General features: G+C 43.5%; 2 protein-coding genes across 3 annotated transcripts in view; both read left to right on the top strand.

The window, feature by feature from the left end:
• Nucleotides 1–17,358, top strand: part of LOC110532571 (actin-like protein 6A) — a 758,238-nt gene that overhangs the window by 643,414 nt on the left and 97,466 nt on the right. The window lies entirely within an intron of this gene.
• LOC110514871 (protein ANKUB1) overlaps nt 1–17,358 on the top strand; it is a 30,837-nt gene that overhangs the window by 1,959 nt on the left and 11,520 nt on the right. Inside the window, 2 exon segments of the mRNA XM_090182230.1 lie at nt 1,009–1,152; nt 6,782–7,301. Coding sequence (XP_090038356.1) covers nt 1,009–1,152; nt 6,782–7,301 — 664 coding nt within the window.

Here is a 17,358-nt window from a genome sequence, read left to right as displayed (position 1 = left end):
ACAATAGGAGACATGGTTATGTGATGGGGTGATAGTACTTACAGTAGGAGACGTGATGGGGCGATCGTACTTACAGTAGGAGACGTGATGGGGCGATGGTACTTACAGTAGGAGACATGTGATGGGGCGATAGTACTTACAGTAGGAGACATGGTTATGTGATGGGGTGATAGTACCTACAGTAGGAGATATGGTTATGTGATGGGGCGATAGTACTTACAGTAGGAGACATGTGATGGGGCGATAGTACTTACAGTAGGAGACATGGTTATGTGATGGGGCGATAGTACTTACAGTAGGAGACGTGTGATGGGGCTATAGTACTTACAGTAGGAGACATGTGATGGGGCGATAGTACTTACAGTAGGAGACATGTGATAGGGCGATAGTACTTACAGTAGGAGACAGCCACGCCAGCAGTGCTTTGTCAACATTGTCCCATCACGCACTAGTGACTCCTGTGGCGGGCCAGGCGCAGTGCACGCAGCAGTGCCCGCTGACACGGTCGACACGGCTGGCTTCCAGGTTAAGCGGGCATGGTGTCATGAAGCAGTATGGCTTGGCTGGGTTGTGTTTCGGAGGACGCACGGCTCTTGGCTCTCGCCTCTCCCAAGTCCATATGGGAGTTGTAGCAATGGGACAAGACTGTAACTACCAATTGGATACCACTAAATTGGAGAAGAAAAAAAAAGAAGTCACCTTGGGGGTTTGTGGTATATGGCCAATATACCTCCACGTTGCGTTGTGCCTAAGAACAGCCCTTGGCCGTGGTATATTGGCCATATACCACACCTCCTTGGGCCTTATTTCTTAATTGTACACATTTGGACACTTTTACAATTATTGTATGGTAAACATTGACATCTGCCTGGGTGGAACACCCTCCATAATGGGTGTCTGTGTGGGACACCCTCCATTACGGCTCCATCAGTGCTGAGCCCTCTCACTCTGATTGTATGGGACACTCAATTACGGCTCCTTGTGTTTCCAATCTTCTTCCTCTGGCAGGATTACTTCCACGTGCACCTGTCAGACGACAAGCAGGTGAGGCACTTCCTGGAGCTGAGCTATGCTGGTGCCATCCTTCGGGACAGCTGGGTCCTGACAGACGTTGGCATCACCCCTAGCAGTGCCATCTGCTGCCTGCTGAAGGTACCAGCCGAACACCTAGCTGTTTCTACCCGTGCTTGAAAATGCATATCAAAGTGAGCTGGCTATTGCTTGAAACAGCTTCATACTATCATTAGCATAAAGTGTTTAGTGTGGTAATATATAGTGTGGTAATATATAGTATTGGTTATATAGTATGGTTAAATAGTATGGTTATATAGTATGATTATATATATTATGGTGATATAGAGTGTGGTAATATATAGTATGGTTATATAGTATGGTTAAATAGTATGGTTATATAGTATGATTATATATATTATGGTGATATAGAGTGTGGTAATATATAGTATGGTTATATAGTATGGTTATATAGTATGATTATATATATTATGGTGATATAGAGTGTGGTAATATATAGTATGGTTATATAGTATGATTATATAGTATGATTATATAGTATGATTAGGTATGATTAGGTGATTTAGTTCATTCAAACAGGTGCCATTAATACAGGTAACGAGTGGAGGACAGAGGAGCCTCTTAAAGAAGAAGTTACAGGTCTGTGAGAGCCAGAAATGTTGCTTGTTTGTAGGTGACCAAATACTTATTTTCCACCATAATTTGCAAATAAATTCATTAAAAATCCTACAATGTGATTTTTCTGGATTTTTTTTCTTTCTCATTTTGTCTGTCATAGTTGAAGTGTACCTATGATGAAAATTACAGGCCTCTCTCATCTTTTTAAGTGGGAGAACTTGCACAATTGGTGGCTGACTAAATACTTTTTTGCCCCACTGTATAGTGTGGTGGTATATAGTATGGCGATATATAGTATGTTGAGGTCACCCTGCTTGAGACTTAAAGTAATATTGCCCTTGCTCAACCAAGACCATGGTTATGGTAGAGTATTTGGTTAGTAAGGACACTGCTTTATACCGAGACCATGGTTATGGTAGAGTGATTGATTAGTAAGAACACTGCTTCGTGAGTGTGAAGTGTTGTTGTACAGAGGTCCCTGGGTACATGTCCAGAGCCAGACAGGGACAGAACTCACTCTGTTCCACAAAGTTCTGTGGAAGATTTGCTAACAGAGGAGAGTGGTTATGTATCTAAGTACAAATTTAACCATCAGAATAATGTTTATTTGTGTTCCTTACTCCTTACTTACACATCCCATCATTGACATAGTCAAAGCCAGACCTTCTGTCTGTCTCTCCTTCTTGCTGGTTGACTAGAGTGGAAATCTATAGTATTGTATGGTTGACCTGGGATAGAGCTGAAATGTGGCCCGATGTAGTGTTGCCTTTGTACCAAACACCCTTACAGTCATAAACCTTTTCCCCATGTAATCGCCTCGACCTCAGTCTGGTGTTCGCTAACAGTATCTGAAGAGTCTGTATACCCAGTGGTGTATAGTACAGTAGAGCACAGCAGAGTACAGCAGACTACAGTAGAGCACAGCAGACTACAGTAGAGCACAGCAGAGTACAGTAAAGTACAGCAGACAGAGTACAGCAGAGTACAGTAGAGTACAGTAGAGCACAGCAGACTACAGTAAAGTACAGCAGACAGAGTACAGCAGAGTACAGTAGAGTACAGTAGAGCACAGCAGACTACAGTAGAGTACAGTAGAGCACAGCAGAGTACAGTAGAGTACAGTAGAGCACAGCAGAGTACAGCAGAGTACAGCAGACAGAGTACAGCAGAGTACAGTAGAGCACAGCAGAGTACAGCAGACAGAGTACAGTAGAGTACAGTAGAGCACAGCAGAGTACAGCAGACAGAGTGCAGTAGAGTACAGTAGAGCACAGCAGAGTACAGCAGACAGAGCACAGCAGAGTACAGCAGAGTACAGCAGAGTACAGTAGAGCACAGCAGGCCGTATAGTAGGAGAAGAAGAGGCCCTTTGGGTTCATTGAAATACATATTAATATATTTATATATTCTTGACCCAGAAAATATAAAAAACTATCGGCCTATATCGAATCTTCCATTCCTCTCAAACATTTTAGAAAAGGCTGTTGCGCAACAACTCACTGCCTTCCTGAAGACAAACAATGTATACGAAATGCTTCAGTCTGGTTTTAGACTCCATCATAGCACTGAGACGGCACTTGTGAAGGTGGTAAATGACATTTTAATGGCATCGGACCGAGGCTCTGCATCTGTCCTCGTGCTCCTAGACCTTAGTGCTGCTTTTGATACCATCGATCACCACATTCTTTTGGAGAGATTGGAAACCCAAATTGGTCTACACGGACAAGTTCTGGCCTGGTTTAGATCTTATCTGTCGGAAAGATATCAGTTTGTCTCTGTGAATGGTTTGTCCTCTGACAAATCAACTGTAAATGTCGGTGTTCCTCAAGGTTCCGTTTTAGGACCACTATTGTTTTCACTATATATTTTACCTCTTGGGGATGTTATTCGAAAACATAATGTTAACTTTCACTGCTATGCGGATGACACACAGCTGTACATTTCAATTAAACATGGTGAAGCCCCAAAATTGCCCTTGCTAGAAGAATGTGTTTCAGACATAAGGAAGTGGATGGCTGCAAACTTTCTACTTTTAAACTCGGACAAAACAGAGATACTTGTTCTAGGTCCCAAGAAACAAAGAGATCTTCTGTTGAATCTGACAATTAATCTTAATGGTTGTACAGTCGTCTCAAATAAAACTGTGAAGGACCTCGGCGTTACTCTGGACCCTGATCTCTCTTTTGAAGAACATATCAAGACCATTTCAAGGACAGCTTTTTTCCATCTACGTAACATTGCAAAAATCAGAAACTTTCTGTCCAAAAATGATGCAGAAAAATTAATCCATGCTTTTGTCACTTCTAGGTTAGACTACTGCAATGCTCTACTTTCCGGCTACCCGGATAAAGCACTAAATAAACTTCAGTTAGTGCTAAATACGGCTGCTAGAATCCTGACTAGAACCAAAAAAAAAAAAAAATGTGATCATATTACTCCAGTGCTAGCCTCTCTACACTGGCTTCCTGTCAAAGCAAGGGCTGATTTCAAGGTTTTACTGCTAACCTACAAAGCATTACATGGGCTTGCTCCTACCTATCTCTCTGATTTGGTCCTGCCGTACATACCTACACGTACGCTACGGTCACAAGACGCAGGCCTCCTAATTGTCCCTAGAATTTTTAAGCAAACAGCTGGAGGCAGGGCTTTCTCCTATAGAGCTCCATTTTTATGGAACGGTCTGCCTACCCATGTCAGAGACGCAAACTCGGTCTCAACCTTTAAGTCTCTACTGAAGACTCATCTCTTCAGTGGGTCATATGATTGAGTGTAGTCTGGCCCAGGAGTGGGAGGGTGAACGGAAAGGCTCTGGAGCAACGAACCGCCCTTGCTGTCTCTGCCTGGCCGGTTCCCCTCTTTCCACTGGGATTCTCTGCCTCTAACCCTATTACAGGGGCTGAGTCACTGGCTTTACTGGGGCTCTCTCATGCCGTCCCTGGAGGGGGTGCGTCACCTGAGTGGGTTGAGTCACTGATGTGGTCATCCTGTCTGGGTTGGCGCCCCCCCCCCCCCCCCCCCCTTGGGTTGTGCCGTGGCGGAGGTCTTTGTGGGCTATACTCAGCCTTGTCTCAGGATGGTAAGTTGGTGGTTGAAGATATCCCTCTAGTGGTGTGGGGGCTGTGCTTTGGCAACGTGGGTGGGGTTATATCCTTCCTGTTTGGCCCTGTCCGGGGGTGTCCTCGGAATGGGCCACAGTGTCTCCTGACCCCTCCTGTCTCAGCCTCCAGTATTTATGCTGCAGTAGTTTCTGTGTCGGGGGGCTAGGGTCAGTTTGTTATATCTGGAGTACTTCTCCTGTCCTATTCAGTGTCCTGTGTGAATCTAAGTGTGCGTTCTCTAATTCTCTCCTTCTCTCTTTCTCTCTCTCGGAGGACCTGAGCCCTAGGACCATGCCCCAGGACTACCTGACATGATGACTCCTTGATGTCCCTAGTCCACCTGGCCGTGCTGCTGCTCCAGTTTCAACTGTTCTGCCTTATTATTATTCGACCATGCTGGTCATTTATGAACATTTGAACATCTTGGCCATGTTCTGTTATAATCTCCACCCGGCACAGCCAGAAGAGGACTGGCCATCCCACATATGCTCTCTCTAATTCTCTCTTTCTTTCTCTCTCTCGGAGGACCTGAGCCCTAGGACCATGCCCCAGGAATACCTGACATGATGACTCCTTGCTGTCCCCAGTCCACCTGACTGTGCTGCTGCTCCAGTTTCAACTATTCTGCCTTATTATTATTCGACCATGCTGGTCATTTATGAACATTTGAACATCTTGACCATGTTTTGTTATAATCTCCACCCGGCACAGCCAGAAGAGGACTGGCCACCCCACATAGCCTGGTTCCTCTCTAGGTTTCTTCCTAGGTTTTGGCCTTTCTAGGGAGTTTTTCCTAGCCACCGTGCTTCTACACCTGCATTGCTTGCTGTTTGGGGTTTTACGCTGGGTTTCTGTACAGCACTTTGAGATATCAGCTGATGTACGAAGGGCTATATAAATACATTTGATTTGATTTGATTTGATATTCATAATATTTCAGTTAACAATTTAATCAGCACCCAGATTAGTCTTCAATTTAATTTTCACCCAGATTAGTGTTTAATTTAATCTGCACCCAGATTAGTGTTCAATGTGATAGAGCAAAACTCAGTACAGCACATGAATTAGAAAATGTTGTTACAAATTTGAGCCACGAGATGGTGGTAGATTATAAATTTAAATAGCATGGACCTTTGATTTGTCTCTGGATAGAAATGACCCTTGGGCACAGATCTAGGATCAGTTTACTCTCACCAAATCCTAACCTTTACCATTAGCAGTAAAAACACAAACCAGACCTAAGATCAGTGCAAAGGAGCCACTTCATCTTACCCCTGTAATTATATGACTCCTAACTTATATATACTGAGTGTACCACGCCATTGACCTGGGTATGGCCTTCCTTGTGCAGTAGATCAATGGTCCTCTGGCTCAACACCTTATGGATGTAACATAGAGACAAATGGACTGTATGGAACACATTCTTGGTTCATGGAAACCAGGAGGACAACCTGCATGTGTCTCTGTCTCCCAGGGGCTACTCTACGGTTGGACACCTGGGATGGGTGGGCGGAGTTCCTCAGAGGCTGCTTCCTGGGACACAGACTGACCGTCCAACGACACCTGTCTAGGGAGAGACCTGTGATGAGGTCAGAATACACATCTACACACTGAACTGTATGATAGACTTACTATCAACAGTGATGGTACTGAACCTTTATATAGCTTACAATGATAGTACTGACCCTGTATATAGCTTACAATGATAGTACTGACCCTGTATATAGCTTACAATGATAGTACTGACCCTGTATATAGCTTACAATAATGGTACTGACCCTGTATTTAGCTTACAATGATAGTATGATAGCTTATAATGATAGTACTGACCCTGTATATAGCTTATATTCTCGTGTTTTTTTCCTTCATATGTTTTTTCTCTTACCCTGATATTTGATACTGCATTGTGGGAAAGAGCTTGCAAGTAAGCATTTTACTGTACTGTTTTATAACCCACTGTATCTTGTGAACTTGACAAAAAAAACTTGAAACGTGTTATAAATACATTGATTCTGTATTATTCCAGGTTCCAGCTCCGGGTGGCACTCTACATCGCTGCTTCTCTGGGTCACCTGGACCTGGCCGGCTGGCTGCTGGAGAGGGGGGTGCGTGTCATTGAGCCGGTGGGGGTTCACCCTTACCGTGAGTGGTGCCACCAGACGGCCCACCCCGACGTCGCCAAGTGTCCCGCTGTCGCCTCCATCGAGCGAGGCCAGCTCACCATCCTCAAACTCTGTATCGCCAGCAGCGTTCTGACCCTTGCCTGTCAGGATCCCCTGAGGATCGCCCTTCAGTACGGCCACAGGGAGCGTGTGAGTCACCTGGCCACCAAGCTGTGCTCTGTGGTGGTCCTCCCAGGTATGGCCCTGCCCATGCGGACATACCTCCAGATAAAGGGCTGGGTGAGGCTGGGGCAGAGGAGGGCAGCATCCAGGCACTACATGGGCCTCAACAGGGCTCCGTTCAGGACCAGGGTGGGCGACACGGTCCTGGTGGACGGCTTCACCCTCCCCAAGATGTCCTCCAAGCCCAGGAGGAGTGAGGCCAAGGCAGGTATCAGGGTGATGTCCACAGCCTCTCGACGTTTGACCCCCATCAACTGCCCATCTCATGCAACCTGCCCGCTCCGCGCCCTGGCATCCCAGGATAAACCTCTTCAACTACCGAAGCAACACCCTGTGGCCACGAGGGATGAAAGAGAGAAGAAGAGGGGATGTGGAGGGAAGGGATGTGAGGAGGATGAGAGTGGGGATCAGAATGGAAAGGATGAATCATTCAGTTGACTGAATGTGACTGTTGTTGTGCTGTATGTGACTATGTGGTTATACTGAATGTGACTATGTGATTGTACTGAATGTGGTTGTACTGTACGTGATTGTAAGTGTTTGACATGGGTCTAATTGAGGCTCCAACCCCCCCCCACACTTAACACTAGTTTTTATCCATAGAAATCCTCACTTGCTGATGAAGACCTATAGTGGTTGAAATCAATGTAAAATACTGTATGAACACTGCTGCCTTAAAACTATTTTATTAAGATGTGGATCATTATTGCTCATTTAAATGAGTCTGTGCAGTGTCAAAATAATACACCTGATACATAAGGGGGGAAAAAATGCTAAAAATACCACAAGACATGAAATAATGGCATTATGGGAAAATACATACTGTATTTCACAGAGTATTTGACAAACTCTTTATTTACGTTACAAAACTGACAACTACTGTAACGATGTGTTAGCACAGCATGTGTCATCATTCCCCTGCAGTGTGTGGATTTACACAGCAATATAGCAGACAGCTTAAATAGTTTATTTTTATTTAACCTTTATTTCACTAGACAAGTCAGTTGAGAACAAATTCTTATTTACAATGATGGCCAAACCCGGACGACGCTGGGCCAATTATGCGGCACCCTATGGGACTCCCAATCACTTGGGAGTGGGAAGGATACCAAATCCAATATCACACACTTCTTCCTTAGTATTCTGAGAACTGTCAGATAGCTGTGAGAGCTATGAGTGGATCGTGGACCCATGCATAAATGATAACTTTGCTGTAACTCAGTGGGGCAAGTAGAACGTCCGGGTTAGTGTATGTGCATTATCTGGACAGTTGATTGTCTTTGTCTCAAAGCCTTTCCATTTCTGGGGTATTGAAGAAGCTTCTGATCTCAACCTTCTTGACAGGTAAGAAACACTTGGTTAGTGTATGTGTCTTATCCAATGGGTTGTCAGGTGAACGTTGAAGATGCTTCTTGGAGGTGATCTAATGATGTCATTGAATCGCTGTCATTGAGTTGCTCACTGGACAAGACAATTATTCACTGAAAATTAAATCTGTCTTTCATTACACTTATGTTGATACTTGATTGGCTATTTGCTGTCTTTTGAAAATACAAAAATAAATATACCTGTTTTATGAAGCACTTGTAGACATTCATTGTTTTCAAAATCAAAATTTTCAGCAAAACAGATACATACGTTTACAATATGACATCAAATCAAATAAAAATAAAATAAGTGGTATGTAAATGATTGGTAAAAGGCTCGAACCACCAAAGTCATAGACTGTTCACTCTGCTACCACGCGGCAAGCGATACGAGAGCACAAAGTCTGGGACAAAAGCCTCCTTAACAGCTTCTACCCCCAAGTCATTAGACTGCTGAACAGCTTCTACCCCCAAGTCATTAGACTGCTGAACAGCTTCTACCCCCAAGTCATTAGACTGCTGAACAGCTTCTACCCCCAAGTCATTAGACTGCTGAACAGCTTCTACCTCCAAGTCATTAGACTGCTGAACAGCTTCCACCCTCAAGTCATTAGACTGCTGAACAGCTTCTACCCCCAAGTCATTAGACTGCTGAACAGCTTCTACCCCCAAGTCATTAGACTGCTGAACAGCTTCCACCCCCAACTCATTAGACTGCTGAACAGCTTCTACCCCCAAGTCATTAGACTGCTGAACAGCTTCTAACCCCAAGTCATTAGACTGCTGAACAGCTTCTACCCTCAAGTCATTAGACTGCTGAACAGCTTCTACCCCCAAGTCATTAGACTGCTGAACAGCTTCCACCCTCAAGTCATTAGACTGCTGAACAGCTTCTACCCCCAAGTCATTAGACTGCTGAACAGCTTCTACCCCCAAGTCATTAGACTGCTGAACAGCTTCCACCCCCAACTCATTAGACTGCTGAACAGCTTCTACCCCCAAGTCATTAGACTGCTGAACAGCTTCTACCCCCAAGTCATTAGACTGCTGAACAGCTTTTACCCTCAAGTCATTAGACTGCTGAACAGCTTCTACCCCCAAGTCATTAGACTGCTGAACAGCTTCAACCCCCACGGCATTAGACTGCTGAACAGCTTCTACCCCCAAGTCATTAATTAGACTGCTGAACAGCTTCCACCCCCAACTCATTAGACTGCTGAACAGCTTCTACCCCCAAGTCATTAGACTGCTGAACAGCTTCTACCCCCAAGTCATTAGACTGCTGAACAGCTTCTACCCCCAAGCCATAAGACTGCTGAACAGCTTCTACCCCCAAGCCATTAGACTGCTGAACAGCTTCTACCCCCAAGCCATTAGACTGCTGAACAGCTTCTACCCCCAAGCCATCAGACTGCTGAACGTTAATTAAATGGCCACCTGCACTATTTGCATTGACCCCCTTTGTTATTGATGTATTTTTCTAATTGTTTTCCACTGACTCTCTTGAATTGGCTCGATGCACACTCACTACACTCTACCCACACATTCACTGTGACACTGACCGACTTTCACACTAGCTGCTGCTACTGTGTTTATTATCTATCCTGATTGCCTAGTCACTTTTACCCTTACCTACATGTACATACTGTATTACCTCAACTACCTCGCACCCATGCACATTGACTCGGTACTGGTACTCCTTGTATATAGCCTTGTTATTGTTATTGTGTTACTATTTAGAAAATATTTTCTTAATTTTTAACTCTGCATTGTTGGGAATGGGCTCGTAATAAAGCATCTCACAGTTGTTTTCGGCGTATGTGACCAATACGATTAGATTTTCATCTGAACAAATGAATGCTCTCGTTGTTATAATGAGGAATTTATTTAAATAATTTGGTTTTCCTTGAAGATTTGAATGTGCTGAGAAAGCCTTTCGTGATGGATCTAGACAATCTGGTGAAAAGGGAGGGTTTGCGACTCTTCTCTTCAAGTGGGAAGGACGATGCGATATCATAAATTCCCTCTGGAGAAAAGGAGCCATGAGATGTTGTCATCGTCTCTGCAACGAAAGACCATCCAGCATGCCATCAATTTACATTTTTACTCATTTATCAGACACTCTTATCCAGAGAGACTTACAAGGAGCAATTAGGATTAAGTGCCTTGCTCAAGAGCACATTGACAGATTTTGCCTCGTGAACTCAGGGATTCTGAACCAGCAACCTATCGGTTACTGGCCCAACCTCTTAACCCACTAGGCTACCACCCAGCCCACAGTACAGTATGTCATAGGTAACAACTCAGAGGAGTACAACGTCTTTCCAAATGAATTAGTGGAATGGTAAAGGGATAATGTCTCAGTCTTGACTGAGCAGCAGTCTAAACAGCAGCAGGGCTTACCTGTAAAGTACACAGTAGGGGAAATGTTCTGAGGCTGGTACTCCAGAGACTCTTGAGGACAGAGGTTCTTACTAACTTTCTTGGAACCCTGGTTGGTAGGAAAAGGCACATTAAAACAAACTGAAATGTTTTCGATATCTTAAAGTACAGCATATCAACTGCAAAGAAGCAGTGCAATGCCATGACACAAAGAATCATATAAAAGGTCAACAGCAGTGTTATTCATGAAAGATGTATGTGTACTATACCTTTGTATTGAAGGTGAGGACCTGCTCTCCAGTACTGCTGATGGTATCCCTTTCCAAATCAAACACGCCTTCTACAATGTCACTGGTGGTCACGCTGGTAGCGGACTCAAAATAACATTTAGCAGTGGCTTTGGTGATCATTTGAAGAATGACCATGCAAGTAGAAGTCTTTGGATCGTTCTGGACTGAAACATCAAAGTTTATGTTTTCATACTCATCTGACCACTGTCTCAGGAAGCACTTCACTGTCTCTTCAGCAAATATCTGGAGAAGCTGAGAGGAGAGCTCCTTGGATATGGCACATTGTTCCTTTCCCCATTTCAGCCTTGAAAGAATGGAGTCTGAAGCACTTTTGGCTGCTTCCAATGTTAAGACCTGTGGAGTGCTGTGGCTGTCCTGAAGGGCTATCACTTTATCCACCAATTCATGGCTGAAAATGTGGATGGTCCAAGTGGAAATGATTTTTCTCAATTTCCTAACAGCAGATCGGAGGTCGTCAAGATGTGAAGCACCCTGTCCATTTTCCTGTGTGTTCTCAACACTTTCCACCATAATGTCCACTACCACCCCAGCAGCTTGCCTGACTTTGTCCACAAAGGTTACAGGAAGTAAGTCCTCTGTGTGAAAGAAGTCCTCAATGATTGTGTTTCTAACAATGGGAAAGTCAATCTGAGCAGGAAACTCAGTGGGGATGGGAGTCCCGGGTAAAGCAAAGTGCCATTTCGACTGCCTTAATTTTGAAGTAGGTGTTAGAGAGATAGAAGAGCGTGAAGAAGAGGTATTTCTTGTATTTTGGCTGTCAGCACTCCTACAACGGATCGTGCCAATATCCTCCAGCATGGATCCTGAGAGCTCAGTGGTTTTAGGTAGTAATTTGTGCGGAATGTCCACACAGGCATCGTTTCCACCAGGTGTAACACTGCTCTGGTTGACCTCAAGATGGCCGAGACTTGCTCTTTGTGAAGCAGGACTGCTTTGATATGTAAAGATTTGGATTGAACCAAGTGTTGTGTCTGATCTTTGAAGATCTTTTCTGAGAAACTCCGTAATCTTACTTTGCAGACTGTAGTAGATGTTACGAGCAACAGACCAGATTATTTTCTCAGAAACCTGTCCAGTGGTGAGCAGGGAGGTTCCAGATACCATGTCAGATGATTGGGTGGTCTGGGTGAGCTCCTGCTGGTCTTTCACCATGGTTTGTATAATATCAGTAGATGTGGTGGATGTAGATACAGACTGGAGGTACTTATCTGTTGTACCTTCCTCCGCAATGTTAAATGATCTAGAGAGGACCTCACTCACTCCTTTCTCAGCTTTGGTTTGGAACTCATGACTAGAGAGTTTTTGGAGGCTCTTTGTTGAAAGACTGTGGGAAGATGCAATGCCTTTGGAGGCAGCCGTGCTGCAATCTAGACTTACTGGAGAGGTTCGCTCAGGAGAACCTTGGAGACGTTCAAACATGTCTTCACATGGTGTTGGGGACCTTGACAAGGAGATGTCCTTCAGCTGAGACAGAACACCACCTACCAATATGTTGACCTCAAGGGACATATCAGATATTTTCTTTCCTACTGTGGAGAAGCAAGGTGCATTTGATGCCTGATCCTCGCATGAGGTCAAGATTGTTGAAATGACCTCTTTGGTACTATTGGTCAGTAGAGCCTCGTCTGTTTCAGTCCAGAGAAGTTTTGAACTCTCGCTGACACCCCTGTGTAGAGCCACTTCAAGGTTCAAACTGTGCAAGTGAGGCACACTCTTACTAGCTTGCCTCAAGTCCTGGCTTGCCAAACAAATGTGCTCCTTAGTCCCAAGATGTCCAGAGTCCTCTGTGGGTATATGACTAGACATTCTGCTCAGCATGTCTGACCTCCGCTGATGAATGATGAAGTCCTTTAATGTCTTCTTAATATTGTTATATAAACTAGTGGTAGCAGACCAGATCCTGCTCTGTAGCTTTTGTGCATTTTCCTGGAGGTCAGGTTCTCTCTCCTCTACTTCTGCAGGTTGCGCCGAGCTCTGCAGGTCTTCCACAAATGTTTCAATGATGCCAAAGGCAGCAGAATCCGCACAAATATCCTTTGACCATGTGTACTGGTTTTGAATGGAACAAGACCTGGATGCTACAGAATAAGCAGGCTTTGCACTAGTTAAGCTACTGGTGGACTTTTTAACTAGGAACTCACTCACTGCTTGAGTGGCATTTCTCTTAAATTCCTCACTTGAGAGTTTTCTAATACAATCTAACAGACTGGTCAAAGAAGCTGTGGCCTTACTTCTGCTGTCCTCAATTTGACAGGGGAACTCACATACTATTGGTGATGAGGCCCTGGAATGGGCAATATCCCCAAGCTGAGCCAGAACACCCTCTACAAATGTCTCTCTCTCAATAGAGAAGCCTGATCCTTTTTCTCCAACAGTGTACAGGGGGTCCTCCTTTGACATCTCAGTGTTGTACAAGACCAGAAGCTCTGAGATGACTTCTTTGGTGCAAGTTGTCAGAAGGAGCTTGCTTTCTTCTGACTCAGTTTTTGCCCAAAGAAGTTTTGAGCTCTCACTTAGGCCTCTTTGTAAAGTAACTTCACCAGTGGACTCTGGCAACTGAGGCTCACTCTTACTGGGCCTATATTTCATGTCTAAGCAAGGAAGTGGAACTGTCTCCTTAAACTCAGAATTTGTGATGTTGTCATCAGATGTGACAATGCTCTTTAGGGCAAATCGCTGAAGCTTGTCGAAATAATCTTTCAAGTTGTTTTGGATGCTGTGGTAAATGTGAACAGCAGCAGACCAGGCACTCTTCTGTTGGGGACTCTCTTCAGATTCAGCCAAGGACTTCATATCTGACACGAAAGTCTTAACAACTACTGACGCTGCTGAGCCCACTGGGTGAATTGACTCTGTCTTTACAATGCCAGACAATGTTTGACCTGATACAGCACCTGTTAACTCAGACTGAATGACTGAACTAGGAAAGCTCAAACTACTGACTTTTTTGGCAAGAACTCCACTCACTGCTTGTATTGCTGATGTTTGAAACTCCCGGCTAGAGAGTTTTTGGATGCTCTTAGATGTGAGCGTGCAGGAGGAACCAGATTCACTAATATTGTAGCTGCTCTCGTATTTCCTTATCAGGGCATCAAGATCCTCAATGAAGCCAACATGCGATGCCAAAAACGTGATCTTGTCCTTCAGATCTTCCAGCAAATTCTGTTCGTTCTCGTCAACAAAAGCCACCATTGTGTCAGAGATGGTGGTCATGACTTGCCCTGTTAGACTCTTGCTCTCTTGGTCAACTTTTTCAAGTTTAAAAGCCAGCTCTCTCACCATGCTCTCAGTCACCTTGGTCTGTGAGTCTCCCCTTACCGGTGTCACTAGAGAGGTTTGACTTGCGGAGGCACTCTTAACGACCACTGATAAGGCCGACTTGACATCTTTAGCCAACTCTGCCATTACAGCAGGGGTTAGCATCATAGAGCCTGCACTTCCAGATGGAGAATTGGACATGCATGCAAGTTTGGAGAGAGAACATTGCAGGCTGTCCTGCACACAGGTGACAAGGGTGTCCTCTGAGACACCTAAGAGGACTTGTAGCGTCTCAGAGTTGGTTGTTTTCTTCTGCACATCAGACAGAGAGGTTAGAGTCCTTGGGGAAAAAAACCGCAGAAATCATCAAAGTCAAACAAATAATATGTAAGGCTGTGATGCACATTCAGTGTGTCAAATACATCTGCACCATTGAAAACAATGAGGAAAACGCTGCTGTTTCTCTGAGAAAAAACCTTAGTGTGATGTCAGCCTAACTGCTTAATTTCTAAAGCCCAATAAAATGTATTTTGTATAAGTCATTTGTATTGAAACTGGCGTGTAGATATCTATCTATCCTGGCAATATCTATCCTCTACAAAAATCCAAATTGCTATAAACTTCAAATACTGTAACTTCTAATAACTTCAAGGACAATCATAAATACAAGGCAGTTTGAAGAAATGTTAAAGGGAAATTTCTAAATGTTTCAACTTCATATTCATCATCTCCAGCACCACCCCTACATCAGCATATGTGAAAAACGGTAATTTCTATGTTTTGTAGTAAAAAAAGAAAGAGGAAGATAAGTGTTTTCTATGACATCATCAACCAATTAGTAGGAAATGCCTACTCATAATTGGTTAAAATCACACGATGCACACTGATGATGTCATTAGAATCTAGAGCTGAGCATTTAACCAACATTTTTGTTATTTTTCGGTTTTTAAACAATTAATTGACCGACGTCGGCTCAATTATTTGAATTCCATATAGTTAATTTTTTTCTTCTTCTGTGAGCTCGATGCTCAGTTTCTGTAGAGATAAATCAGATCAAGCACGAACTATGCAATGTAGTAGGGAGTTGTAGTTTCCAACAGGCCAATATTCTACATAGTTTAGCACAGAAAATATGGCAATTAATTCCCATAATCCATTGCACGCCCACTTGCTTGTCCACTCTGTGTGGAGCAGATACGGAAACCTCATTGACTGAGACGGAGAGACGAGAGAATGCATGAGAGAGATGAAAAGCAGTTGCGTTGCGAGGATCCTCTACCTGGAAATACATGATCTAAGTGATTGACAGTTGGTGTTCAGCGGTCATAAAAGTAGGTCTTATTTACTTAGAAGAACTACTAAAATAGTGATTTTGTCAGACAGGATAAGCAGCAGCTCTATAGAGATGAGTTGATGACTTGGAATGAAATAATAAAGTCATCAAATAAATTTTATATGAGAAAGTAAATGATGGTTGATAAGTCATAAACAGTAATGGACAGTCACTACCATCATGGGACTTTTATTCATTGTTTTATTATGTGTTGTTACAGCATTCAACACACATAATCCATAGTGCATTCAATGTCTAAAAAAAGTATTGAAATCCAAAACCGTGATTATTTTTTAAATATTTGAATGGAAACCAAACCAACCTCAAAAAGCACTAATTTCTCAGCACTATTGGAAACAGTTACGACCCTCTATATTTTTTTTACTACAAAGCATGGAAATGTGTAATTTTCACATATGGTGATGCTGGAGATGAATATGAAGTTGTTAAATTTCCCTTTAAGAACATACCTCATGGCCCCCTTGGGCAGGTAGCTTCCACTGCCCAGACTGCCCTTAGTCAGATAAATCTCCTTGAACTTAAGTTGTGATTCCTGTTCTTCTTCCTCTTCCTGCTCCATACAGTTGGAGGAAGGGTAGGGAGTCGGGATGCGAAAGCTATTGTAAGACTTTCGACTGCCTGGCCTCTTAGGTACACCAGCCTCAGTAAATCTCACGCGGGACTTGGTGTTAGTCTTATCGTCTAACAGACTGGTGAGTGACGCTGTGAGAGATCTCTGTGACAATGGAGAAGAGGCAGCATCTTGGATGCCCAGTAGTTCGTAAAGACCTGGGATGATGATCTGCATCAGCTTGTCCGATAAAAACTGGACAATCCTCAGACACAAGCCGGCAAGCTGTTGTTTTGTCAGCTGTATTCCAGAAACAGAAGAAGTGTTTTAAAATGTTGCATAGTGCGTCTTTCAAAAGCTTATGAACAAGGTTAAACATTAGGCAGAGTTTTCATGGTAATCTGATTAAATTGTCAGTAACATGATCTTACCGGGTCAAACATGCCCTCACGAATCCCCCTCCATTGCCTGAAAACAATATTGTTATAAATGTTGTCATATCAGGATGCGTGGCAGAATAGTTTTTATTTAATTATTTGCCTGATCGTGAAGTTATACTTGCTTTGTGTCAGTTGTTTTGGCAAAATTGCAATGTGACAACTTTTCTAGCACTGAACATTTTTTTCCGATTGATCAGTTTCTAATTTGATCCTATTTCCTTGAAGGTGTGATAGTACCAAAGAAAACAGAACATACTTCTCAGTTAGGTTTTGAAGGAAGTCCATAAGTGTCAGATGTTCCACATTGTTGAGCTTTCCCTCTTCTGTGGTTTCCATCACTGAGGTTGCTCTGCTCCTGGTAGAATTGCTCTGCTCCTGGTAGAAATGTAATTATATTGCAAATAATCAAACTTAATTAACAACAAATATCATACTGAAATAATTATTAACTGTTAAAGAGGGGAGGAGCATTGGCAACGTTGGGCCAATTAAACAACTGCAACACAACAGAGATGGTTGTGGTACGTCAACATTGCCAATGATAGCATCACTGAAATGACAAGGTCAACTTACCATCTCATTGACAGCTTCAGAGGTCAGGTG

Source organism: Oncorhynchus mykiss, chromosome 1 (genome assembly GCF_057628025.1).
Source record: "Oncorhynchus mykiss isolate SJ-2025 chromosome 1, ASM5762802v1, whole genome shotgun sequence".
NCBI lineage: Eukaryota > Metazoa > Chordata > Actinopteri > Salmoniformes > Salmonidae > Oncorhynchus > Oncorhynchus mykiss.
The sequence above is the reverse complement of the archived record's forward strand: the minus strand, read 5'-3'. Positions and strand labels throughout refer to the sequence as shown.